Source organism: Lepisosteus oculatus, chromosome 2 (assembly GCF_040954835.1).
Source record: "Lepisosteus oculatus isolate fLepOcu1 chromosome 2, fLepOcu1.hap2, whole genome shotgun sequence".
NCBI lineage: Eukaryota > Metazoa > Chordata > Actinopteri > Semionotiformes > Lepisosteidae > Lepisosteus > Lepisosteus oculatus.
This window is the reverse complement of record NC_090697.1, coordinates 35,642,263-35,670,228: the sequence shown is the minus strand read 5'-3', so window position 1 is coordinate 35,670,228 and position 27,966 is coordinate 35,642,263. Positions and strand designations below refer to the sequence as shown.

At 34.7% G+C, this 27,966-nt stretch overlaps 1 protein-coding gene across 1 annotated transcript in view; it reads right to left on the bottom strand.

The window, feature by feature from the left end:
• grik2 (glutamate receptor, ionotropic, kainate 2) overlaps nucleotides 1–22,888 on the bottom strand; it is a 243,416-nt gene extending 220,528 nt beyond the window's left edge. Inside the window, 3 exon segments of the mRNA XM_006625959.3 lie at nucleotides 22,407–22,603; nucleotides 22,605–22,688; nucleotides 22,690–22,888. Of these exon segments, the coding sequence (XP_006626022.2) occupies nucleotides 22,407–22,603; nucleotides 22,605–22,688; nucleotides 22,690–22,739 (331 nt within the window). The 5' untranslated portion in view covers nucleotides 22,740–22,888.
• Nucleotides 22,889–27,966: the final 5,078 nt, after the last annotated feature.

The following is a 27,966-nucleotide window of genomic DNA, read 5'->3' as shown; positions in this document are numbered from 1 at the left end:
AAATTGTAGAAATAAAATAATAAACACTGGGCACAAGTGGAATATTGTGCAATTGCTTAAGAAGAAAGCAAGACTAATATATAACAATATAGATAGTACAAAATTGTGGGATAAAACAAGATTTATTTATTTAAATCATTTGGACTTGCATTGTTACAATAAAACAATTCAAACAGCAGCTACTTGTAAAAAATTTGAAGAAGCACTATGCAAGTGATGAAACCAAACATTTATTTACAAAACAACAGCCATTCCAGTTAGGCAATTTTGCTCACAATAACATCAATTATGCCATAAATCTGTCTGGAAAACTGCAATTTATTTCATATCTACATACAAAAATATTCTAAACAGCATTTTCAATTGTTGATTAATATTGGTTAGTGTCCTTGATATATGAAATAAGGTTGAAGCACTTGCTCTCAACCAAGCTCTTCAGAGTTTTGCCTATTACAGATTTCAGGGCCCAGACTACTTCATTTTCACCATGGACATCACACTTCTTTACTCCATATTTCGCCAGTAACAATGGTCTCACAGTCCCCTAGCACACTCTTGATAAACATGCAGCGCTTGATCCTCTTACCAGCTTTGTCCCTGACCACTACGAGAGATACATCAATGACTATGTCGATACCACCCCCTGCTCCAACAATAAGCTACAAAAATTCCTGCATCACTTCACCAAAATTTACCCATCTCTAAAATTGTATCATCTACCACTTTTCTAAAGACATAAGTCTCTTCATTAACTTCCTGGAACTGTCAACTTCAGTCAACTGCAAACCAACTGAGTCACACAGCTATCCTCCTTCACATATCCTTCCACTTCAAACGTTCTAAAAACTCTCCCTCTTTCACAGTTTCTTAGACTATATCAGTTATACCAGTGGCACTAACACCTGTCATCATGAAGTGCTTCGAGAGGTTGGTCATGAGGCACATTAAGGACACCATTCCGAACACAATGGACCCGTACCAATTTGACTACCGTCCCAACAGATCCACAGATAACGCAATCTCCATTGCCATACACACTGCCCTATCCCATCTGAATAAAAAGAACACATACGCAAGACTACTATTCATCACCTGCAGCTCAGCTTTTAACACTATCATTCCAGAGAAACTAGTCAAGAAACTCAGTGCACTGGGTCTCGACACCACCCTCTGCAACTGGGATCGGGACTGACAGGCAGACTTTAGGCTGTCAGACTTGGAAACCACACCTCTGGCATACTTACTCTGACCACGGGAGTCCCCCAGGGGTGTGTGCTCAGTCCATTGCTACACCCACGACCATAAGGCCAAACACAACACCAACTCCATCATCAAGTTTGTCAATGACACCACAGTTGTAGGTCTGATCACAGACAATGATGAGAGAGCCTACAGGGAGGAGGTCAATCTCCTTGCAATGTGGTGTGAGGACAACCACAACCTCAAGATCAGCAAAACCAAGGAGCTAATTGTTAATTTCTGAAAACTGACAAATGGACATGCCCCTATCCACATCAACGGGACTGAAGTGGAAAGGGTCAGTAACTTCAAATTCCTTAGCATCCATATCACAGAGGACCTCACATGGTCTCTTAATGGCACTGACTTAATGGCAATAACTGTTTGACCCTCTACCATCTGGAAAACGGTATCGGAACATTCGGGCCCAGACTACCAGACTCAGAGACAGTTTTTACTCCCACACTATCAAACTAATAAACTCCCAGCCTCTCTCACCTACGATCTGAACCCTCACAGTGCCATCTCTCATCAAAACTCAAACACACATTGAAATCTACCTCTACCTCACATGTCAAGAAGTTCACTCCTCATAATTTTCTATCCTTTATTTCATTCTGTTGATGTATGATTTTGCACATCTGATGTTGTTTTGCACATTATCTGTTACCTGTTGTTGTTTTGCACATTGCCTGTTGTCTCTGTCTTTCTTTTCTTATACAATTGTATTGTTGCTTTTTTTGTACTGCTTACCGTCTGAGAGCTAGCTAAATAGCATTTTGTTATACCATGTACCTGTATATGAGTATAATGACAATAAACATGAACTTGAACGATACAAAACAGACACATATTCCCATAATCAAGCCCTTATATCACATTCTTTCTTCATTGAAAAGGGATACCCCATACACTATATTGAAAGGGCCCTACCCTGAGCTAGAAATAGCCCTCAAAACATCATCCCAAATAGGAATTCACAGACCCAGAACCATATTCCACTTGTACTTACCTTCCACTGCAACACAAGTTTTATACCCAGGATAATCAAAGTTAGCTTCTCTATTTTAGAGGATCACCCTGCCACATTAATATTTTTACCAGACATCCTTGTCATCTCATATTTCTGACCACCTAAACTGTGCAACCTTTTTGTCCACAGATACTTTAATGATCAAAGCCAATAGTTCTGCATTTCACCTCTCCCACAATTTTTATAACATTTCTGTCAGGATCCCTTTACATGGATTTCAGGATTTCTATTCAAGAAAACATTTTAAGTCAAAACTATCCTGAAACTTGCATCACACCTTTCCCCTATACCTCAACATCATTTTTTTAATCACCTCTATTCATTATTCAGATTTTAGCTGGCCACACCTGTCTCTCTGATGCCCTTCATGTTCTTATACTGTACTATCTCACCTGGATGTCCATTCTCACCTCTCCATTTTACACACTCACACACCTAAAGGAGGCTCTGAAACGTTATGTTTCTCCTTTCAATTTTTCAGTGTGGAGTCCCCCAGGGGTGTGTGCTCAGTCCATTGCTACACCCACGACCATAAGGCCAAACGTTATGTTTCTCCTTTCAATTTTTCAGTGTGGAATTAACCTTTACTTGTTCCGTTACAGCCAACACACGCTGACACGGCTGCCCACTTGAATAATTTCAGCTTTAATGGACTAAATTGCAAAGCAGTGAATTTTAGTTTTCATATTGTGCATGTGCATTTAGCTACACACCTCACACTATAAAGAAGTGTATAAGAAGAGAATGTATGAACCAATTATAATACTACAAATGCTACTAATAAATGCATACACAATGTTTGGACAAGAATGATACTAATACTGCATTTTAATGAGCATAATGTGCTTACCCATCTTTATCTACAATTGTGTTACTGCATAAGTTTGAACAATCACTCATGAATATAATATATACTGTATATAGACTAAGCAAAATATAAAATATCAAAATGGTTAGTTAGTAATCTAGATTACAAGTGCACTTGTTAGTTTGTGAACCACAGCAGAAAGAACTGTATTGAAAAAAACTGAAATTACACTCTTTAGCTATAGAATTATGTTTAGATTTTGACAATACATTATGAAAACTCATTCATCCAGGGGCATACGAAGATTCAGGACTAATCTCCTTTTTTTCTTCAAAGGTTCCCCTCCACAATTGTCTCATTAAAAAATACCCCTTCAAGGATATAGAATATTCAGTCATCCCCAGATTAACATATTTATTTGAAATTATCTTTTACTTGTATTTTTATCCATTAAAAAAAGGATTAGGGGGCATTTTAAGTCTTGCATTGGATCACATAACTGGAACAGAACTGTGCCGATTAAAAATACTTAAAAAATAATCTTATAAGAATTTTTTAGAGGAAAAGATTTTCGCTGAGATTTGCATTTTCTTTATTGGCATGTTCTCCAGGTATTTTATTTTCTAAATATATTTTGATCACCTCTATATCTATATGTATATAAATTACAAACTACAGTATTAATAAACTAAATAAACTTCAATGTGTGAGATCCCCTTTAAAATCAGTCTTCATAGAACAATCCACAAATGAAACATGGTACTTGTAATTGCAATCACTTCTTTATTGTTTCTTTATTGTGTGACTCACACAACATCTTTTGCTAATATCCACTAAGATTACCACACGTTCACACATTTTAGCTCAAATAGGATAATGAAACAGTGAGATACAGGAAGAATTATTCTGATATACAATAACTATCCATGGATAATTGAACACTCAACTAATGCAACTGTAAGCAACTAAAATGTGAATTACCATGATTTGTCTATGACTGTGCTGCATGTTTTTTTTTTCCCACACATTAATCTTATTATACAAGCACATTCTATTTTTAAAAAAAATGCTTCTCCTGAATGATTTAAAGCCCTGCAAAATTAATGGGTGAAAAAGAACAACATGACTGACCAACATTAAATCCAAATCATAGGTTGTCGATAAAGCCACCCAATGAAACTTCTGTAAACAAGAATTAAAAGAGCTATGTCAGTTTTATAGTTGTTCTGCTGGCACACAAAGCTCAGAACCTGTTCTTCCCTACACATACTAAGTACTTGTACAAGATAAATATAGCAAATGCTAAATATGCTATGTTTCTTTATGTTAAAAACAAAAACAAAATAATTAAATCTTGAGGACTCTTGGCTATGTTTAAGGAATCCATATTGTCAGATACAAACATCTGTTACCAAACTCCACCTTCTGATTTTCCTAAAACATTTTATTCCGTAATTGATTTCTAAAGAACTTCAGTATCTTTTGGTATATTCTGTATCCTTTTAATGTTGGTCTGTTGCAGTTAAGCTCGGCCTTTCAGGACATCAATACATCAGTGGTAGAACATTCATAATTAGTACAAAATAATTTGTTGGTTTAAAATTATTTGTAAGCAGGTTTCACTCAAGTGCATGTTACACGTGTTTTATAGCGATATTGGTCATGACCAATATATTATACAGTATGGTCATGACCATTAAAGATAACAGAATTTGAACATTTGCATGCTAGTGCCATAATTTACTCATAAATAAAAATAATACAAGAGTAAATTTCTCTAAAAGAAAGGTTCAAATTATTTTGCCAGATGCTTTTGGCTTCCAGAAAAAAAACAAGCAAAGTATTACAATACTGAGTGCAAGAAAATGGGTTTATTAAGATATGTACTGTATGAATAAAATGAAGGAAATTGTTATGCTTCTAGAATACCAGCACATTGCATAGATCTTCAATATCCTGCAAAGGAACAGGTAAAGTTTTATTCCATGATGAAAGGAAAAGAAAAGGGATGTTTTGGCTGTGGAGCCTTCTTCAGGTGTGTGATATTAAAATATTCTCAAAATGTGAAAATATGAAGTTTAGCGATCTCACATACTGTATGAGACCCTTTCCCTATTCAATATAAAATGTTCCAAGTATCATTGAACGCCTAATGGTGACCTCCAAATTTCTGATCTCTGAAAGTTATTAATACTAGTTACAAATTGCCAGCATTTCAGTATTGTTTAAAAATTCGATAGGTTATCCAGCATGTTATGCCTCAGAAATTGTATCTTGAAGCAAGTGATTATTATTTATAAACAACAATAATGGGTTCTGAGAATTGTATGCTGTAAAAAAATCCCTGGGGATCCATGTTTCCTGTAAATATTGTGTTAAAAATATATTTAGTAAGGAGGATGAAAAGAATGAGATTGAATAAGATTTTCAACCAATAATTGTCACTCAACTATTTTATTGAATTTAGTCTATTTGATTCAAAGATTATAAAAGTTTGATACAACTTGTTTAGAGCTTGATAAAGGTTTTCATTAGTTGGCTACAATTTATCCTACTTTGCAGGATAATGGGAAATTAATACAAGAACGTGAAGAATAATTGAGAGAATGGCACATTGCATTTTTTTTATTTAAAATGATTTTTCTATTGTTTATTGCTACTACTGTAAGTTAAAGTGTATGCCTTGATTGGTACAAGAGAATTGTCAAACTATTTAATTATATGTAATAGTTGAACAAAGAAATTTCATGTAATTTTTGTATTTCAGAATTGGTAACGATTAGATTGTAGTTGATGTATGAGAAAATGAAAGACAATGATCTATAAGTTACCATTAATTATACGGGTGCCAAACATATACAGTATGTTCTATATGTTCATACAGTTCATACACACAGAAAAATAAAGCACCACATGCCAATTAAAAATTGGTATATGCATTATGACTATGTTTACAGCTTTTAAGCTCTAAAAGAAACTACACACTCCTTATAAACTCAAACTATGCAAATGAAATAGGTGGTTAAAAAATAGATATTTCTGTATATGTGTTAGCACATCGAAGCAGTACATGTGCATACAGGTATTGAACATGTTACAGTATCAAGCATCTATTTAGAAAGTGCACCTCTTCAAAATATATAAAATCTGGACAGACAGATTTTATAAGACAACGTCCAATCTTAAATATTTAGCATTTATTTTTTAGTTTATATACTTTTAAAATATTTAGCAGTGAAAGCACAAACACTTATATTCATTACAACATAAAGTGGGTGAATTAATCAATGTCACAAGATTTAACTGAAGAATAGCTATTTCTTTCAGAGATCTGTAGTGTAAATTATTTTAAAATTCAGAGATAGCTACAAAATAGCCTAAGGCAATGTATACCATGAGATACTGAGGTGATCTCATGTATACTAAGGTGATCTCATGTATGTCCCACTGCTGCATGTATCAAAAATATGAAAGAACTGCTATAAATTAGTAGTTTAATCAAAGATGCAAAGAGACAGACACCTGAAACCTTGGTTGTGTTGTTTTACCTTTTCAATTGATATGGCCCCTGGACATAGGCGAACTAGGTGACTGCCTAGGGCCCCGGGGCCGCCAGGGAGCCCCTTCAATGTGCAACACAACATAATTGTAACCAGAACACTCAAATGTGAGTGAAAACGTCTCTAAGAGGCTATTTAAATTGATGTTCAGGTGGGTAGCTGCGTCAGCATGGGTAAGCTGCAAAGGAACAAGTAATAGTAATTCCATGCTGAAAAAAAGAAGAAAACACAACATTTCGGCCGTGGAGCCTTCTTCAGGTGACAACTATATGCAAATAGGTGACACCTGAAGAAGGCTCCACAGCCAAAACGTTGTGTTTTCTTTCTTCTTTTTTTCAGCATGGAATAAACCTGTTACTTTTTCTTTTAGTTGATGCTGTGGATCAAAAACTGACCAATCACAATCGAGTACGTAATATGTTTCTGAAGCGCAGAAAAGAAGAGCGGGATGAGCAATCTCAGAACAGAGGTTCGTCTAATAATGTATATTGTATAAGACATATCATATTGTATTTTATTTGGTTTTGAGTCCGTCAGACCCATGTAACTCGCAAATGGCAGACTTCCCACATTTTTAAACTAAGTACATAGACTACTTGAGGTGTTTTAGTAAAAGTTAATTGCATACATATTATGTGGGTCTCCAGGCTAAAAATTGGCGTTGCCCGACCAAACTAAAGACTGTTCGGTGATAATACGTAACCGGCATTAAAACATCGTTTTTTTTCTTTGCAGTTTCTCGCAAGAACTCAACCTGGAGCCCTTCGCATGGCAATCTCTCTCCCACTGACAGCAGCGGGACCAGAGAGGAGCTTTTCAGAGCTCATGTTAATTAAAGCATACAGGAGGTCAAAAATATGGGCAAATTGACTTATGGAATGTTTTTGTTTTAAATAAAACTTTCCTATCTGCTCAGCCTTACTGATCTTACATCCTTTGTTATGGAGTGCACTTATTTTTTTTCTGACTTACTTTTATCTTTTTCATACTCCTGCAATTCCTTTCTACAAAGGTTTCAGTGCAGTGCTTTTCAAGTCATGATTAGCTCAAATTTGGAAGTAACAGACACCCTGCTTATCATTATTTATTGTTATTATTGCTCATTTCATTACTTTCATTGTTAAAATGCATCATTATTTTACCATTTGGTAAAATGTGTGCCATGATCAATTTATTTTATTCTTCTAAATAATAAAATATAGTCGTGATGGGAGCTAATGATAGTACTGTACAAATCGTGATCTGGAGGGGCCCATTTCCATGGTCTTGCCTAGAGCCCCCAGAAAGATAGGTCCGGCCCTGGAAATGAGCAAATCAGTTCACAATGGATTCAATAAAAATGAGACCTCCCGTTTACAGTTTCTTCATTTGACAATAAATGGACTGAGATGTCAAGATTAAGAGTTACAGTGCTGAGCGACTTATTAATATCACCTTAAATAAAATAAATAAATACATTTTTATCAATGAAATAGTTCTGGACCTGAACTTCTGCATGGTTGCATTCTTTAATTTTCTTGGATAGAGTATGAGTCTTGCACTCTCACCTCAATATAATGAAAATATATATTATATATTACATAATATAAGATTGATGAAACACAAGAAAAGTATTTTGAAAAGGAATACATTTTTTTTAGATTTTGCTACTTGGCTCTCATAGATTTTACAGTACATTTACAATAAGCACATAATGTTCCAATTGCAAAATTGTAATATACTGTATATTATAAAGCATATTAGTATATAATATTTTTTCACTGTATTTTTAAAATTACATTATCAAGTAGATTTTAATCAATACATCCCCTTTAAAGATTTAATGAAATCAGTAGTATTTTGTTTACTATAAATGTACTATATATTTTGGAATCAACAATCTGAATTAATGCAATATCTAAGTTAGCTAACCAAAGTTAATTTGTAGTTATTTTTATAGAAATATTAAAGATGTTCCAGAACCATCCAAACTGATTCTCTGGCATCGTAAGCTCTATGCAACCTTCTGTGCATCTCCTATTGACACCAGCTAGCTGCCTTTCTTATAGGATTTTGTTAAGGGTAACATGTCTCATCTAAAGCAGGGTCTGTGCAATTGACTACAATTTTATACATAATGTGGATTTATTCCAACCAAGAAGGATTATAGTTTTGGCTCTCAATGCTGTCAGCGAGACTGCAAACTTTGTAGAGTCGTGTATGGGTGACAGAAAATCAGACATGGAATACAAGACATGGAATGCATTCTGTATTTTTAGTAGTTTACACAATAAGGCATTGCACTGTACATGATTCTGTACTGTAGTGTTTTGTCTTTACATTGCATGAGTTGGGAGGTAAAGATCAGACAGTAATATCAGACAGGTAAAATAAAACTAGCTTATCTGGGGCTACATTTTAAGTTCTTAACTGGAAAAGAAAAGGGTCACCACATCTCTGCTGTTACAAATAGTTAGCCTGAATGGGGGATATGACAGTGAGATGACTGACTGAGAAGTCAGTCTGGGTCAGGGAGATGGAAAAGAACATTGCTAGCACAATCGATGTAAATAAATTCACACAATATATTTTATATATACAGTATACAGTAAATCCCCTGCATTCGCAAGGGTTAAACTGTAGGTACCTTGAAGATTTGAAGTTTCTGCAAATCATAAATTTGAGAATTCGGGACTTAATACTTCATGGGAAAAAACAGGGGTGGTTCCACAGCTGGTGGAACCAGCAATTCTGTAGTAATATTTTTGTTTTAACTTTAAACTATTTCAGAAATAGTGTTAGTAGTATTTTTGATGAAAATAAGTGTTGGAAGGTAAAAAATATTGTTTTCCCCTATAATTCAAGTAAATGAAAGGACTTCCATCCCATTCAGCCAACTCATTCTCCTATTCCTGCCATTTGTCTATTTCTCTTTCTCATAATTTTTTCTTGTCTTTTTCTGTGAGACAAACAAGAATTGAGACTGTGATAATTTAGGAGATACCAAGATTGTTTTTATTTAACATTTATTTTATTTTGCAACACTGAGTCGCAGGCAGGCATAACTCTGATAATAGGTCTACATACAATGCACATATAATACTTTCCTAAATTAAACCACATAAAACATTACCCATGATGCACCCCTAAATAAACATGTTAACTCTCTGTTAACCAAGCTATGCTTTTACTACTACAAAGACCAGTTCAGATCAGATGAACTACTGTAGATCCGCAAGTTGAAAATGCCGGGGAAATGGGTGCCTGTATTTACTCTCCTACTGCGCAGTCAGGGAACATGCAAATTTGGTCAATGAATGTGGAAATAGTGGTCACAACAAAATTACGTGAAAAGGCAAAATTGCAAATACAGAACTTATGAATATCAAGGTTTTACTATATAAACAATCAATATATGGTAGTCAGAACTATGAGCTACTGGTTCTTTAAAATGATAAGCCTGAAATACAGTAGAAGAGGAGGATAAATTAAATGAGTTACCATGGTTCCAAGGAATAAAATGTATTAAGCTTGTATCCACTGTTGCTCTTCTCAAGAAAGTGCATGCTGTGAGGGAAACTAGGAGCACTGTTAATGCTTCCTGTAATGGAGTATAGATCACAACCAAATATATAGAATAGTGTAAAGTTATAAAAAGTGACCAAGGCCAAAGGAAAAAAACAACAGCAGCAAAAAAGAGAAGATTGCAGGACTAGTTATTACCAGGACTCAGTGTACTCCTAATTTTAATTACACATTAAATCTCATCATGTGAAAGATAACATAAAGGAGATTCTTTGAGAAACTGGTAGGGTAACAAGCATAGTTAAAAAATACAGTTTATCAAAAGTAAATCAGGTGAAAACTTGCAGTGCAGTGATAGGTAACTAGAGGATCGGGGGGTGTTTAAAGCTTGCACAAACAACAGATATAAAAAAGCCTAAAATAACCAACCTCAATTACCTTTACCAATATCTCAATTACCTTAATCCTAAAATGACTGAAATCATAGATGAAATATGATCTGTCCAATGGTAAGAGTTATTCTTATTCTTCTTCTTCTTCTTCTTCTTCTTCTTCTTCTTATTATTATTATTATTATTATTATTATTATTATTATTAGCATCATAAATACAGCCTAAATAGCAATACATTGTGCAAATTGTTAACAGAATACAATAGTATTCAGAACTGGGATTAATAAAACAGCACATTCTAGAAATCTATATGTGTCCCATAAAAAGTGTATAAACCACAAAACTTTATTTCTGTGAACACATCAGTTTTGTACATTGATTTTGTTTTTTGATTATTTCTTATTATCTGTGTCAAATGCAGTATACACCTACCACTGTCTTCAGAAACGATGTGCGTAACTAATAATTGATTGCAACTTTATTTCTAAGCATTATTACATGGGTTTTGTCAGAATGGTGATTGTCATGTCGTATTAACACATATCACCTGAAACCCTGTTTTTTTCTGATAAAATGAGACCTTCTGGTTATATTTGGTTCATGTGCTGCATTATTTAATTATTTACTAATCCATGCAGTTTTTAAGATGCTTTCATTCCCTTTGCAGATAGTTATTGTGTGATATTTACAGTCTGTAGTTATTCAAAAAAGTATTTTTTTCTGTTCATTTCAGCTTGTTACTTAATGCTTCTCAGTGTTCATTAGCATGTGCATTTTTTGTGTTTCACACACTGCCTTGGATATGTTCAAATGAGAGGCAATTTACAGTACACCACATGCTAGTTTTTATTCATACTAATCAAGATTTAACTTTTTTCACTCAAATGACTAACATTTTTCACAGTTTCAATTCTAAATACAAATGTGAAGAAAAAATGTTCGGGATTCTTGTGGTAGGGTCACTGAACAAATGGAAAACAGATTTTGCATGTAAAAAAGAAAGTAAACAAAATCTAATACAATACACTGATGTTATCAATGCACTAAATACAGTAATTTAAACAGTTTTTTGTTTTTACTGAGAATCACATGGAACCTCTTCGTATTGATGCCTTAAATATTTAATGGAATTCATTCTAACAAGACATGTTCAAATTTATACAAAATGTTACCATTATTCGGCTCTAGTCTGCAACTTAAAAAAGAAAATTAAGGCAGATGAATATGAATACATCCATACAAAACTGAACTTGAAAAATACTACCAATCATAAAACACTGCTAACTCTTTCTTAAAACCAAATCTTCATTCAGAAAAGATAGAAATTATCATCATGATGATAATTATATTGTGTTCATTATACTGTAATAAGGACAATGTAATACTAGTTACAGTGTAATAATAGTAACAATGTAAAACAGATATTCATTTCATTCTTTTCATCCAGCTTTTTACATATAATATAACATGTAGGAGCAGGAGCACAGATGTTATATACTGTAGTTCTAAACTTTGCTATAAATCATATTGTCTAATACAAAAGCCCATAAAACAATAGTAATGTTGAGTATGGCTTCAATAAATTATATTGAAATTATATCAAACAAAAGCTTCCATTTTGAAATGTACAATGTTCCAGGTTAGGCACTGTCTGTACATGAATTGTCTTCCTGGAATAACAGACAAACCCCATCATCTTCAAGGACAAACATTACAACTAAAAATTGATAAATGCAATGTTTACTTACAGGTAACATGGAGTTGAAATATACCGTAAGCCTAGTTTTTGCTTCTCAGAAAAATTTGACATTGACCCAGATAAATTCTCCTTTCTGAAAATATTTCAAGATATCCTGTTGCCTGGCTACTCGGTGATTTGGTATCAACATGGTTCAAAAATTATTGACACCAGCAGAGAAGCCTTGTGAAACCAGTTTGTTAGAGCGGCCAGTATACAATCTTAGATCAAGTAGCATCTTTGCCTGTCAAAATTTGATCCCATATGTGACTTATACATTCCTTTCCACATTCATATTCCTGCCAAGCTTTTTGGTTATATTTAGTGCTTGAAAGAACTGATCCCAGTTTTATATCATATATATATACGAAAACAAAACATTCTAGGTTTTATATCAATAATTGACTGAACAAACTATTTTCATTTAAAAACTGAGTAGATTTTTTGATTATTTGAGTAGTATTGTACCTTGTAATAAAATACCTGGCTCACGTCTTTGAGACAATAAAATACTAGTTTTATTCAAGGTAGTTTTAAGCCACTGAGTATACAGTATTTGGTATTTAATGAGATAATCTGTATACCCCAGGGTCTCGACAGTACAGTATATACAGTACAGTATGTAACTTTTCAAAAATACATAATTTTAATTAATATAAGAACAGCAAATGACCAGGCCTCATTCAGTAATTAAGACTGCCTTGTTGTTATTTTTGTGAAAGATGTCGCCTGGAGAATGACATACAGTATTTAGCTTTAATTATCAGCTTACTATTGCAGAGAAACCAGGAATTTGTCTCTGTAAGGAAAAGCCCCTCCCTGAAAGACAGTGGGTCACATCACCAGTTCAGTGGTGTCGTGCCTATCTAATTGTTTTCAGACTACTTTGGCTACAGAATAAAAACATTCTAGGATGAAATACCCCACAAATACACAGAATAACCGTAGATTGCCATCTTCATGAAAATAATACATATGCTTAGAGGCCATCCAGGGGTACAAAGTAGACGGAAGAAAAACAAAATTGCCAACTTGTGTGTACTACAGCATCATGGGAAGGGGTAAGAGTTATAATTCAGAGATGAATGCCATTTTGCCTTTGACAGTCCTAACAGAAGATAAATTGTGCAGATGTCATGGTGAGCATTATGCTGACTGTTGCGTTGAGGGCAACTGTGCTGCTCAGCAGTACACTGGCAATGCCCTTGTACTGTACATTCCTATAAGCCAATCTAGTATTTTAGATTTTACAGTAGGAAAATGTACAGTAAAACCGCAAAGTGTGAGAGTTACAGTGGTACAACTTACAGAAAGAAAATAATGATGAGGACTTGCCATGGCCAAGCTTTTCACTTGACCCGAGTACAGAAAAACATCCATGGTCTCAACTTGCCATGCCATCCAAAGGAGATAGCTGCAACCAACAAACATTCGTCACCTGGCTACAGTTGCACTAGAAGTTTGTCAGAATACTCCACTGTAATGTTTAGATTTTGACAGTGTTTCATATTTCTTGCTGATCATGTGTCTTGATTCTTTGAACTGTATTTTTGCTAAACTTTCTGTGATTTTGCTTGATATCTAGATTTCAATTTGTTTATTAGATCTATTAGACACGAGAGTTGTATTTGTTTTGTGCAGAGAAAATAATTTCAGACTTGTAAATAAAATGTAACAATATTTCAGAGTACTAATATAAACACACCCCAATAATAATCTGAATTGAAGAATGATTTTGTATGCTTTTTTCTTCATCCATTTTCTTTTAATGAATTCATTAATTCACAATTTCATTAGAAGTTATTACTATTAATCCCCGATCCATCTTTTTTTCTGTGTTCTCACGTGTTAAAATTTTGATGAAAACATTTTGATCAGATGTCTCAAGGGTGCGTCACCTTTCTTTTCATTTAGGTTTCTCATCTTTAGTTTTCTCTTTCATATTGAAAGTCTTTGAACATAGCATACAGATACACATTTTACTGAGGTCTGTCTACAAATAATTCTGATTTTGTGTAAAAAAATGACTGCTTGAGTTTGGGACAAAGTAAAAATGTGAAAAAAGGATAATTCTGGATTGAATAAAAGGGTAAGGAGAAAAAGCATACTGCATTTCAGTTGTGAAATGTTCTTTAGCTGTTTGGGAGAAAAGGTATCATATATTTGTAGATAAACTTTGGAAATAGATTAAGAAATACTGATAATAAAATAGTGATACCATCCTTACATTTCTAACAATTTTAATAAACACTATGTCCAAAACAGGGTTACAGTTAGCCAGATCCTAATTCAGTTGAAAATAAATGCAGGACAGGACACACCCTGGATGGGATGCCAGTACATATTCACATGGGGAATATTTAGATAGCTTACCTAGACTCTACTCTGTGAAAACCCCCACACCCACTGGAAGAATGCAAAATTAAGGTGGTATGATGCAGTAATCCTAACTTCCACGCCCCTGTGTGGCAACCCTCAAGTTCAAATTCATCCTAACTAACCAAAGTGTATTAGAATTCATTTGTATATTATTCTCCATTTTGAAAACATCGTTTTAACCTATATTTTTGTAATTACTTGATTAACTGAGAAAAGATACTTGAAGTGATATATCTAAGTGCAGCATAAAAAGTAGAACATTATATAACAAGAGAGAACCTCAATATCAGATGCTATTACAGTATTTTATAAAAGCAAAACTTTTTTATAATTTCATCATTTCATGTTTTCAAGGAAGCACTAGTGAAGTGCTTTATAGTGAAGACCAAATTCCATTGAATCTCAGCATATTATAACATTTAAATTAATTTAAAAAAAGAAAAGCTATTTTGGCAGTTTTAAAGAAACTTAGAATGACACATTCATAAATAGGCAAAAAACATAATGGTGCATGTAAGGTTCTTCAAATACACATTACTAGATTAACTACACCACAGTATTGGTAACAGTCCTTTTACAAAGTAATTATTCTATTTCCCCATACATAGCAATAAAGGGAGTTAATTTGTATTGACCTTTTAATTAAACTTATCCTGGACATTCTCTTTAGTCAGCGACAAGTACGTACCATTAAGATTCTTATTACAACAGAATTGCATTCAGAATTGTTGTTTTCTAATCCTATTAAGTCAAAATGGTCTTTATCGCCACAAGATCATAGTGACTTCAATCAACCAATTTAATTACTTTGTTAAAATTGTTAGTAGTGTATCTAACAAAAAGACAGGAAGGTCTGTGATGTTATCACTATCCCTCTTTAATATCAGGCAGTCAATAGCAATACCTTTTCACTGTTTTCCAAATCAGATGTGTTTGCTTCCATAACATACCCCTGTACAGCCAAGGATTAAAAACTGACATGCATTGTATACATGTAAGTAATTACCCTGAAATGTATTTATACCACCATTTCATCAGCAAGATATACAGTCAGTGACATAAATATTGGCATTCTATATATTTAACAACTATATTTTAGTGTATAATAAATATTGCTTGTTATTAATCATTTGCCATTTATATCTCTAGTTATATAAATATATAAAGTTTATTTAAAAGTCACATATCTAATAAATTAATGATTCCTACTGGTAGAGATATAGGGTACCAAATCTTACGACAGAGAATGTCTTAACATACTGTATATACAGAAACACCTTGAGCAAAGTGCAAAGTACATTTAAAATAAACATTATATGCTATAGCTAGGTTTATATCATCTTTCCAACTACAAGATTTGAAATGTATGCATGGTAGGGGACACATGCAAATCAGATACTCCTATCTAAGTGATTAATATGAATTGTCTCTCATTGGAAAGACCTTACATCATTGGAAAAATCGCCATGATGTTTCTGCATTTCGTTTTTAAAGTAACTACCAGTAACTACAGTATCAGCAAAATTAGTTGAAACTGGCTTATGCATCTACCCAAATCATTGCACAAGAGCTTAATTGACTGTTTAATTGGTGATTAGAGGGGGAGACATGTTGTATTCAAAGATGAAGGGGTTACTTTGATATTGCAGTTGCTATTACATGTAGAGCATATGTCAGAAACTGCTGTCAACACAATACTGTCCAGTCACAATATCACTTGATGACAAAAAGTCAGTTGTTTCTAAAGTCTGTAATGTGGTCCTCTACATCTTTATGCTACTGGCACTAAAACAATGCTATTCCTTTCAACATAACTCAGCAAACAATTTGTGTTTACTCCTGTATGTACATGTTGCATTATACCCAAATGAGAAGAGACTGAAATTCAACTGCCCTTTACCAAAATGCAAGATTGTCACTCATTTGTATGTGCAAACTAATGTTTGGTGGCATTGAATTATGCCGTTACCATTATAGAACATCCTGATAACTAAACCAATGGATCTTCTGTGATAGTTGTTGCTGAACAGAAGAAATTCATCAGTTGTTTCTCCATTTAACGATGCTGTCATTGAGTCATGATATGTGGTTGGCCAAATCTGGGTTGATCACAGCTGCCTCCTGTCAGCTGGTAACATAGCTGGAGTCTAGTCATGGGGGGTGATTGGACTCTGAATGTCTCAGTGATTTTACATTGCAACAGTCCTGTTGGCAACACTCCCAGAGCCCATTCCATCTCTCTTTCACAGAGAAATGGCATTGCATGGCATAGCTGCAGTGTGATTAAAACTGGAAAACCTTCCTACTGTACCATTTATTCATGCTTCTATCTACTTTACACATACAACTTGATAAGCTCACGTTTCTTGGTACAAGAGCTCCCACAGGTGTTGCTATTTCATACCCAGAAGTAAAAAAGAGTGAAAAACGTAACATTTTCTAGAGGCACATTAAAATTTCTCACAATAGCATGTTCAAATAGGTGAATCCATTGACATGGCTTAATTAATATGTTGGGGTAAAATTACGTTCTATGTTTCTAAAGTGTATCAGTGTGTATTTTCTCTTTAAGTAGCAGCTTTCCAATATTTCAATGTGCATAATGAACTATATGCAGTACATAGAGCCCTTACGCATTGGATTAAGGTCTTCTCCCCAGAAGCAGTGAAATAACCCCTTTTTCAGTAGTTCTTCTACAACCATAAAATAAACATCAGCCTTCTGTATAACTAAGTTACTAGATATGGATATTTCTGATCCAGTTAGAGCTTGTATTCTCCATAGTTGTATTACCTATCTGTCAAGACTTCACATTTAATTAGAGCAGTTCTCTGTTCATATATAGTGGTTGTGGATGTCATGGGGACACCAGGACAGGCTTACTAAAATTCAACAAGGTAAGATACAGTATGACCTGTAATTTGGCAGAAAACAATTTATTAATATTCTCTCAATAAAACGTAACAGAGATGGTTCTGGCATTTTGTTGTAAATGATTTTTTTTATTTCAGATATGTCACCTTCTTCTCCTTATCAATCATTACTGCACATACTGTACCCTGTCAATCTGTGGCACCTGTCAATCATTTTCTGTTTATTAATGTCTGTTTTAGTCACTTCAGTCAACGTTTTTTTTCAGTCTTCTGTCAAGAAGACCCATAAACATTTAATGAATTGTGCAAGAAGAGCATTTTGTTTTGCATTTTGATGAGTGCAGACCACCATTAACAGATGGAGAAAAGTGTACCTCCTCAAGTACCTTAGCTCTGTTGCTAAAGAATGCCAAGTGTGTGTGCACCAGTTTGTGATCAAAATGTATTTTGCTGAGAAAAAGTCGGCTTTAAAATGCCCGAAACACCACATCTTCTTTTACATTTTGACAAAATAAACACAAGTTCATAAATATTATTTACAGCATTTTCAACCTTCCTTTCTTGTTTGCATTTGTCTGTAATTTTCACTGGCAAATTTAGATTGAAGCAGTCTTAAATGCTCATGCAGTCTATCTCTGTGACGGTTCGAGTTGGGATGTCTAAAAGGAACTGTTTTAAGTGATTAACCTGCCTTCTCTGCTCTGGTTGTTACGCATTTGGCACTGCCCTATGGCTTACTGTTGTCAAAGCCTTCTTTGGACTACAATCTCAGCTCAACATTTTTCATGGACATGCTGTTTGGTGTTATTTATATGCATGCCTGTCCCTGGATTCAGGTGTTTTTAATATGTCTCATGAGTTCAAAACATGGAATGAAGTAAGGTGAAATGTATAATACATTTATCACTGTAGTGTTTACCTACATTATTCACCATTTAGTAGTGAATAGTTACGGCTTCCTTGCCACAGTAGGCATTTATTTGTTCACACCTTGTATGACCATAAATAGACTGTATCCCTTCATATCTAAACCTAATAGGCCCGATCACTAAACCAAGTTGAGAAGGGAATTATAAGGAAAATGTTTTTTATGTCTGCAGAGTGCCTTTCTAAAAATTAAAATTAATTTTAAAGTCTTCAATAAACTTTTAGAAAAACAGTTTTTGTTTTCTTGATTTGACCACACACTATATAAATCCCTATTGAAAACCATACTCTGATTTGAAAATATGCACTGCTAATCAAAAGTCACTGATTTTGTTAGATGTGGCCCACCTTCCATAGAAATTTTAGACATTTTGTTTTAAGCTAGTTTAAATTATACCTTTTTATACTGCAGTAGAAAAGGCAATTTTTTAGCTTTCTGGTTGTGTGGATCAGAACAAATGATGTTAATGACAAGGAACATCTGACAATGAGTCAATTACATTTGAATGGTAAATCTGATGGATTAGCTACTACAACAGTTCATATTGGCTGCTCGGTTACAGTGTACCCAGAGTTTATATGATTGTGTTTTTGAAGATTCTGATTAATGTGATTTAAAGTTGGCTAAAGGATAGTCTCATCTGAATCTAAAATAATAAAGCTGTTGTAAACATCAAAAACATTAGTGAGGCTTTGAATGAATTGTTGCTCCAATTGTTTGTATAACTCCTGAAAGTGCCTCAGATATCTAAGATACACACTACTATCTATATATGTATTTGAATGTAGATATTGCCATTTCATAAATGTAGTTTCATCATTTCTTTTAGTGTATATTTCTTCTGTTTCATTATAATAGTAATGACTGAAAACTAGGGTTTAAGAGCAAAGGTGCAATTTCGATGAAATCTGGTTACACCAAAAGCAAATTCCCATTAAATATGCAGTATTTGGTTAAAACATTATTTGTACATTGATGAGATATATACAGTACTGGCTACTTGTTCCTATGGTTATATGTACTACATAAACTGAGATATACAGTATACAGTACTGGTGTACTTGTTCCTATGGTTATATACTGTATACTACATAAACGTATGTTAGTGGCTTAATATATCCAATATCCATTCTTTCCGACTAACATCTTACCATTTTTCTGCTGTTTTTTGTATTCCATATACACACTAGTATTAAAGTACGCTTAGGCTAGTTTATATAGGCTCCTAAAAAACATCCTTTAAATATTCGTGATGTTCCAATGAATTTCTCTTGAAAAGAATCGCTTTCAAAACCTTGAAAGAGTTTTTTTGAGGGAGGGTCAAGTACAACAACCGTCTATACAGCCGGTGGAAAAATGGTTTCTAATGCGTATCGTGTACGCCATTGTGAAACGTAAGCTGCTTTATCATTCTAAGACAGTATGTAGTATTTACATCTTAATCTACCTGTAAACACATTGGATTGCATTCCTGTAGAGTTTAACACAATGCCTTCTGTTTCTGATGCCTTATTATCTTCCACAGGAAAGAGTACAATATCTCAGCGTTTTACTTGACGGAACTGCTATTGTTGTTTTTACTATCTTTCGAGCCGCTGTGCAGCATCCTTTCTAATAATCATTTTGTTGTACGTTTTAAGGAAACATTGGATATGGACTCTAAAATCAGAGGTATAGACGTGTTGGCACTGAGAGTAACAAGCAGGCATAGCGTGTGTCCAGCTCTAAATAAAAACAAAGAGCAACCACAAAGAAGAGGCATAATGGAGAAACAATATTTTCTCCATTAGGTTCAACAAACTAATGAACAAGGAGCAGTGAGTCACACGGTTTGCTCTAAGAGCAAAGCTGTGGGATCTTGACGCATTCTGACACGTGTACAAAGTTCACTGCAATAATTAGATCGAATAATTGCGAAAACTCGTTGTTTAGACTTGAAGTCTAGATTTAGTCATTAACAAAATTATCTCGTAGCGCAAATAACTTTTTTATTACCTATCTTATGTTGTATTTTTTGCAAGGCACTTTGAGAATGTTTGAACTGGCTTTGACAATCTGCGTCTTATCCCCCCCCCAACAGCACTCCAGTGCATATACCCTTTGAAACTGACGGCTGATATGCTAGTCCACAGATCGCTCAGAGTTAAAAGGCAAGACTGCACTATGGTGACGAGAGGGCTTTGTGTAGAAGTAGCCCTTCCGTTAAATAAGGCCTGCAGGAACTGCCGTCAGTATATACTGTATATACTGTACTGTAAGTGACCACCAGCTTGGATGGAACACCCTAACTCACGCACAACTGTTGAAAACAGACACAACATCAAACATGGAATAACCAGAGAGTGTTTTTTTGTTTTTCCTTTTCTGTCTGTGGGACAAATAAAACTGGCAGTTTTTAGTTTCCATTTGTGAACATGAATGACACTGAAATGGCACATAAATGCAGTGCCATTAAAAAACAGTGAAAGGAAACGGATTGTGATTATCCGACTTCGACATTATGATGCAAAATTCCGTTTTTCGAGCTAATCTGTTTTTAATCCAAAACATTCATGAAACAGTGGATTTTGGACATTAGCATTTCAAAGGCACGAAATATTACATTTGTAACCATTACCGTTCAACAGAATCTCGATGTCGCTTATGCGAAGCGCATGTTCCTAGTAAAACGAACAGGAATACGCATAGTTAGAACAATACATTCCTTGGAATGGTTGCCATTAGCAACGTACAGAAAGCAACACCTTAAGCAACCAATGGCTGAGAGAAAACGCTCACTCCTGTGTGCGTGTTCTGGCTACCACAACGAAGCAAAGAAAAAATTGTCTTTCTGAAGCAAAACTGTTCCTTTCATTTTGACTGCTCCAGAACTATGTACAGTGATTTCATAAAAAGAACACGTAAGGTACATAAAATAAACACACGGGCAGCATCACAATCTAAATCTACAGCAGCCTACAACATGTCTCGGAATGTACAGTAGGAACAGAAAAACTGCCAACATCATTCAATCAATGTTTAAGCACACCATTTAAGCACACCTGCTGCACAGTTATTGCAACCTTTTGGTCATTGTGACGCAACTAAAGGAACACGTTAAATAATACTCAGTGGACCCGAATTATTAAATGTAGTAATTCCAGACATTCGACATTATAAAAGTAAACACTATATTATTTTCTAACAATGGAAACGTGCACAAAAATCAATGCACTTTTGGTTGTTTTACGTCGAAATTCCAAACTACAAAACGTTGAATCTTTTAAGTGCAGTGCATACAAGTGGGTTTTAGAAAACTTAGAGGGAGACATTAAAAGTGTTTTCAAACCGTTTCAACAGCACTTGATCGCCATTAACGTAGGTCTGCCTTAAAATAATGGTATTTACTTTATATTTATGGAATTAACAGTGAGCATCTTGTGTGAGGCTTTTACGTCTTTGGCAGAACATTAATGAAGTTATATTTAACCTTGCTAAGTGTACACTAAAGGTCATAGTAGGCGGGATACATTTTCACTGCTAGCATGCTGTTTTCACTGGATCACGCTTTTAGCAAACTAAATTGATATCACTCTAACTCTATGTACAGTATATATAACACGCATATTAATAAAGAGAACTTCTACATATTCTACAAAGGATATTTGTCTACCTTGTTGTCAGGCGTACCCGGGAGTGTTTGGTGCTACCTCTTCTGTGATAATGTGTACTCGCTATATACAGTATTATTGGCTGAGTGAACATAAAACATCTTTAGGCAAGAGGCAGGAGGAAGCGTTTAAGAGACGTGCTGCACCACAGCCCATTTTAATATGAAAAATGCGAAGGGGCAACAAAGGGGTCATGGTTATATCTAAACTGTGTTTGAACACACCAGTTATGGCGTCCAAAATAATTCAGTCTGAGTGCATTCTAATTCATGAGTAATATTTTTAAAGAAAAAGAGTCTTACCAAATCTTAAAACGTGCGGCATCCCCTGAGAAAATCCCACACATAGTAATATCAGCAGAAGAAGCCTAACGGTGCACCTGAAGACCAGATTAGTTAGAATTGGGGATATAATCTTCATGATGTTTGTATAATGCACAGTGCTTATTCCCTGTATTGTTAGATTCCCCGAAGTTGTTTTATTGACGTTATGCAGGGTAATGGCCCTCAGTGAGGATCACGGCATGGTCACTTAGAAAAGAAAGCATATGCTTCCCAAATCCATTAGCAATCCCTGCATGTTCTTGTTTCACTGCGCCAAGAAGCAACCTTCCGATGCAAGGAATGGTGGGACATCCATGTTAGGCTGTGCAAATCCAGAAGAAATCCATTCACAAGCAGTCTGAAAAAAAAAGAGGATCGGTAGATATCCAAGCAACACAGTCTAAGGAAGACTAAACCACGGACGGCAAGATTGCAATAGCAATCTATAGGCAGCGGTTGTCTATGCTACCATTCTACTGCACTGCTGCACAGCTTCTGACGTGGAGCCAAGATTAGTGTGTGTGAGAGAAAAAAAGATAGCTTATTTCACCGGTGCTGACCACAAAATCTTCCGATTCCTATCTGGCACCCGAGTGATGTTACATCTTTCCTTTTTCTCGCTATGGAACTGGGGAGTTTCGTTTATTTACGTATCCACACTCTTTGTTTCTGCCAACAGACGTCCCCACCGGTGGGAATATAGTGTGCTCTTCTGTAAAATCAATACATGAATTCTAATAGCTGGCTCGGCAGGTCGAAATCTCTTAGCCTTGAAGTTGTGTAAGAGGTATGTACAAAAGTTATGATAGGAACCGGAATGTTGCAGATAATACGAAAGAAAAGGGGGCTTTGTGTGAAATTTTAAGAGCATAGTAGTGGAGCTCTCTAGAAAGACACTAAATATTGTTATATATATACTGTTTATATTTATACCAGCTATTAAACCCTGCACATTTCAGTGAATTGTATTAGGCTAACTTTACGAAAGACAGTTTCATAAAGACTCACTTTATTAATTGCAGCAATAGAGAACTGGATCTATACATTTAATGTTGCCACAAATCGTAGAGAGCTAAAAATGCCTTTTTTGTTAGTGTAGACCGAAACAAATAGCCATGAGTGTCGATGTACTTTTTGCGGTTTTACTATTAAAGTTATTAAAAGTTTTTTTTTTGTTCTAGTCATTTTAGCCTATCTTTACGAAATCAAAATGGGGACGTAATATTCATTAACGCTAGTTTTACTCTTTATCGCCGGTTAAGAGTAACCACTTCTACTCGCTTTTCTATGCGGATTAATACTGAGGCTGATATTCAATGACGCTTTAGACTGCAGAATATAACATGGATTATCTGACTGCAAGCCATATTTATAGGAAATGTGCAACATCTTTATGTTTAGTATGAAGTAGAAATATTTAAGTCGCTTTAGTATATAGCCTATATACTGTACATATCCCATTAGATCTACAGTACAATATGAAATAGCGTCACATCCCTTTAATAAGCACTTCGAACGTCAACGATACATTTTTGTAAGCAACGTGTCATTTATACCTTGTAGTGAGAGAATCTAGTTTTAGCTATTATGTGTCAGTGGAATCTTTAAATTGAGTTTTAACAATATTTTAAGAAAACTTTTTCAGAAGTTTGTTATAAAACCTATCAGGTCTTTATTCTAAAACAGACAATGTTGCTTTAAATTGAAGGCAATTCCGTGTTCCTTAAGACACCAGGCAACTCCGTTCGTTCAAATGAAAACAAATGGTTTCGATAATCTACCTCATATGCTTTTAATCAGTTTTCCCGATCAAAATCTCTTATGGCATTAAACACTATAATCCAATTTGAGTAACCAGTCAAAAATTCATTACATGTTTATCATCACAGTACTTTGAGAGTTTTATGAGAGATTACCATGGGTGCATGTTTGTGCCGATAAAAAGATTTGTAATCAACACGTCTTATGGAGACGGTAATTCCGAGACAATACGTTGTTCTAGTGAACTATCACTCGAGTGTCACAAGGCGTTGCGCTCGAGTACATGCACCAAACTTCATTATTACGGTTTGAACATGAGCTGGTGATGGAAGTAATGTTCAAAATCTTTTCGTAAAGGTACTTCTGCTACACTGTCTTTTCACATTAACTGCTACTGAGGGGCTGTCGAGTGATCTAACACAAGTCGCGTTGCGTTCCTTTTATGTTTTATGTTTAGTGTTATATTAGATAAACCTATATGCTCCACTACTTTATTTTTTTTCTGTTTCTTGATTGTATCTGAATAGGTCAGGCTGTTAGAAATACAACCAACGCATTTACTAATACGACGATGGTATGGTTTGTGGATTTTACTTATCCAATTGCATTCTGTATTACATACTGTAAATAAGTGAAATGTGGGTTTCAGCACCGCGAACAGCGACGCGTTGACCGGTATTTCTAAAGAAGTAATATCATGTCTGAAGCTTTCCTATTTTATGTTTTTGTCATGAAAGCGCTCCGTACTTATCAGGGCTTATAATCACTTATACGGCTTTATGAATCTCTTCATTTTTATTCGGCTAATAATAAACTACACTGGCACTTTTTAACAGTTTACTTAAAACCTGCTGAACCGCAGAAATCTGAGTTTAAAATCTTAAGTCACATGAAGATGAAGTAGTTTTATTACAGTCTTTGCCTTAATGTACTGTTAGGGGCTTGATTGGTTTAACAGCACAGGCCAAGCTGTCAGTAATATTTCATTCAAGCCAAATCCCATCTTCAAACTATATCAGTTTGATTGAAAGGTGGACAAATGTCTATTCTCCAATCAATAGCTCAGGGTAAACATTTCCTGTTTCAATGAATAATGTATACATAGTTATTCTCATGAATAGAAATGCTTTATCTTTTTTTGCTTAATGCCATACTTGCACCTCACTCCCTTTGGGGGCACTCGATTGAAGAGATCCAATGACTGTTTCCTTCCAGAATTAGAAATTCATGCATTTTACAAGGAAAAGTTTTAAAATAAACTTTTTAACAAAAGCTTTACACTAAAAAAATATCGCACATGCCTTTTAAGGTCATCCGCAGGTTTCTGTGTAAGGTTTAAGGAAAATACATTGTGTTTTGCCTCTCTGTGCGGTAGGGGGTTCGGGGGGTGGGGGAGGGGTTAAAGGGGAAATAACATTTAGTATTACAGTACGCTTTCCTTCCTAAACTTTCTAATAACTTGCTTTAAGCAGGTTAAATTTAATTGGAATGCTATATTCAGTATTAATTCGACGCCTTTCGCTTGAAATACTTAAGTCATACACTTATTACCTACAAAGTATCATTTACTTTTTAAACTGTTGCAAATGGATGATACTGTTCTATATTTGCTTAGTCTATACCGACGATTAATGGAAGGAAAACTGGTAATTATGTTTCATTGTCGTGTAGCAACTTGTATTGTAATTAAAGTATCACACAGTTGAGAAATGAGCTTTTTTCTAGACATAATATTTTTAAACTATAGTGTGGTTGGTATTTATCTCATTTGGTGAGATAACAGAAATATATATATATACTGTACCGTTAGCTTTTCTTCCTTTTTAAGTACAGGCTCATGTTTCTGCGACCTCTACATTGTCTATGTAATGAAGTTGATATTTAAACCAGTCATGGATCAATACATCCTTTTATATTTATAAAGAACAATCCAAGAAATGTTTGGAATTTCAAGTGAATTTTTGAGCGTTCGTATGATGAGCCATACTACCTGTTTCTAAACTTGATTCCATATTGCGCACCACGTTAACACGAACGTCCCCTAGAATTTATATTGCAGACATTTAACGATTCCTAACGTCTTTTAAGCAGCACAATACCAAGAGCATTAGCCCTGCAAGCAGAGAGTCAGAAGAGACATGCATTTTAAATAGGGGTCAAATGAAGACACAAGAGGTCATATCTCAACACGCTTTATTAACTAACAAGTCGTAACCTTTTAGACATTTACAACGGCATTCATGCCAAAGATTAACATGAACCGTGCCATATACGTATTTGCTAAAACGAAATATATAACACACATTTATCAGTATATCGAAATTATTTTAACTTTATTTACATTTTATGGTTTAACTTTCTCACAAAAAACATATTTCCAACTTATTTTGTGCTATGGCAAAAGATAAGATAGAATTTTGACCATTTTAAAATAACATTTGTTGAGAGTCCTCGTCAAATGTTATATCACTACTAAGACAAAAAAAAATACATAACCACCAAATATTGTAACGTTCAAAATTAAATGACTAAAAAAGGAGCAGAACATGACTGAGTTATAAAAAGGAGACAAGGTCAAATTAATTCCAATAAATAAAATGTTTAAAAGCCTTCTTACCTTCGGTTTTGAAAAGCAGAATGAGCTGTTAAGTGTTACAAGAGCAAGAGAAAGTAGTTCATTTGTTCCAATAGCTCAGTGGAATCAGTCCTACAGACTAGAGACTCGCTGTGTCTGTGCTGTGGAGAAGACACGCCTCCTGTCGGACAAAAAAACTCATTGCTTAAAGAAACAGCATACATCAAACCGAGGTTTTCTATCTTTAATCTGGGATGCTGAGGCGTTTTAATCTGTATTTCTTAAAGCATTGTCGACTTCTGTAGCACGAGAAATGTAGCGTTCACTAGCGTGTTTATAGGTGTACTTAACGCGGAGGTTCAGCACTCCTTCAGAGAACCTCAGAGCCCCAAACGCATTAATAATGCCACTAGTGTGGGAAATGGAACTGTGACGAATTGATCAAACTTGTTGGGTGGAAAACTGTGAGTGAGGCACGGCAGAATGGAAAAGGTTAATTATTTCAGTAAAGAGGGAGTCTTTTTTTCGGGAATTGAGCATTTGTAACAATTTAACCTTATATTTTCCCACGTTTTAGTAAAACCTTTCCATCGTTAGTACGGATGCATGTATTTAAGTACCAGTAATTAAAGCCTTCTAGAACCACTTACAGTACTCTGTTAAAAATACATGTTAACTGTTTAAACCGTTTTATATAATTATTTGTTATCTACATTTTGATCTGTTTGGAGCATCATTCTGAGTAGGTTGTTGAAATTGACATGTATAGTTATTCAGTCAAAAGTTCATGTTATCTGTCTTATCTGACAAAGCATAAACAGTAATATAACCAACACAACGACCTGCGAATCCTGCTTAATTGAATAAAAAACAACCTTCCCTTTTTATCACAGACTATGAAACAATGCCTGCAGTTCAATGTGAACTCTGTCAGTGTGAAAACAGTTCAATAGCAATAAGAGATAGTGGTGATAAGAAATTATATAAGTTGGTGGGGTTGCAAAATGAAAGGAATCTTTGATATGACCTCTTTCAGTTAACAGAATCAAAAGTGTAGTTGTAAAGTCTAAAATAAATAGTCAATGAGGCCATTGTGAACTAGAAACAAGACAGTATAGATGTGCTAGTGAGTCTCTACAATTGTATGGTGTGACTTGCAGCTCAATTGGCACACACTGCTTTCTTTAATTACAGGCAGTCTTC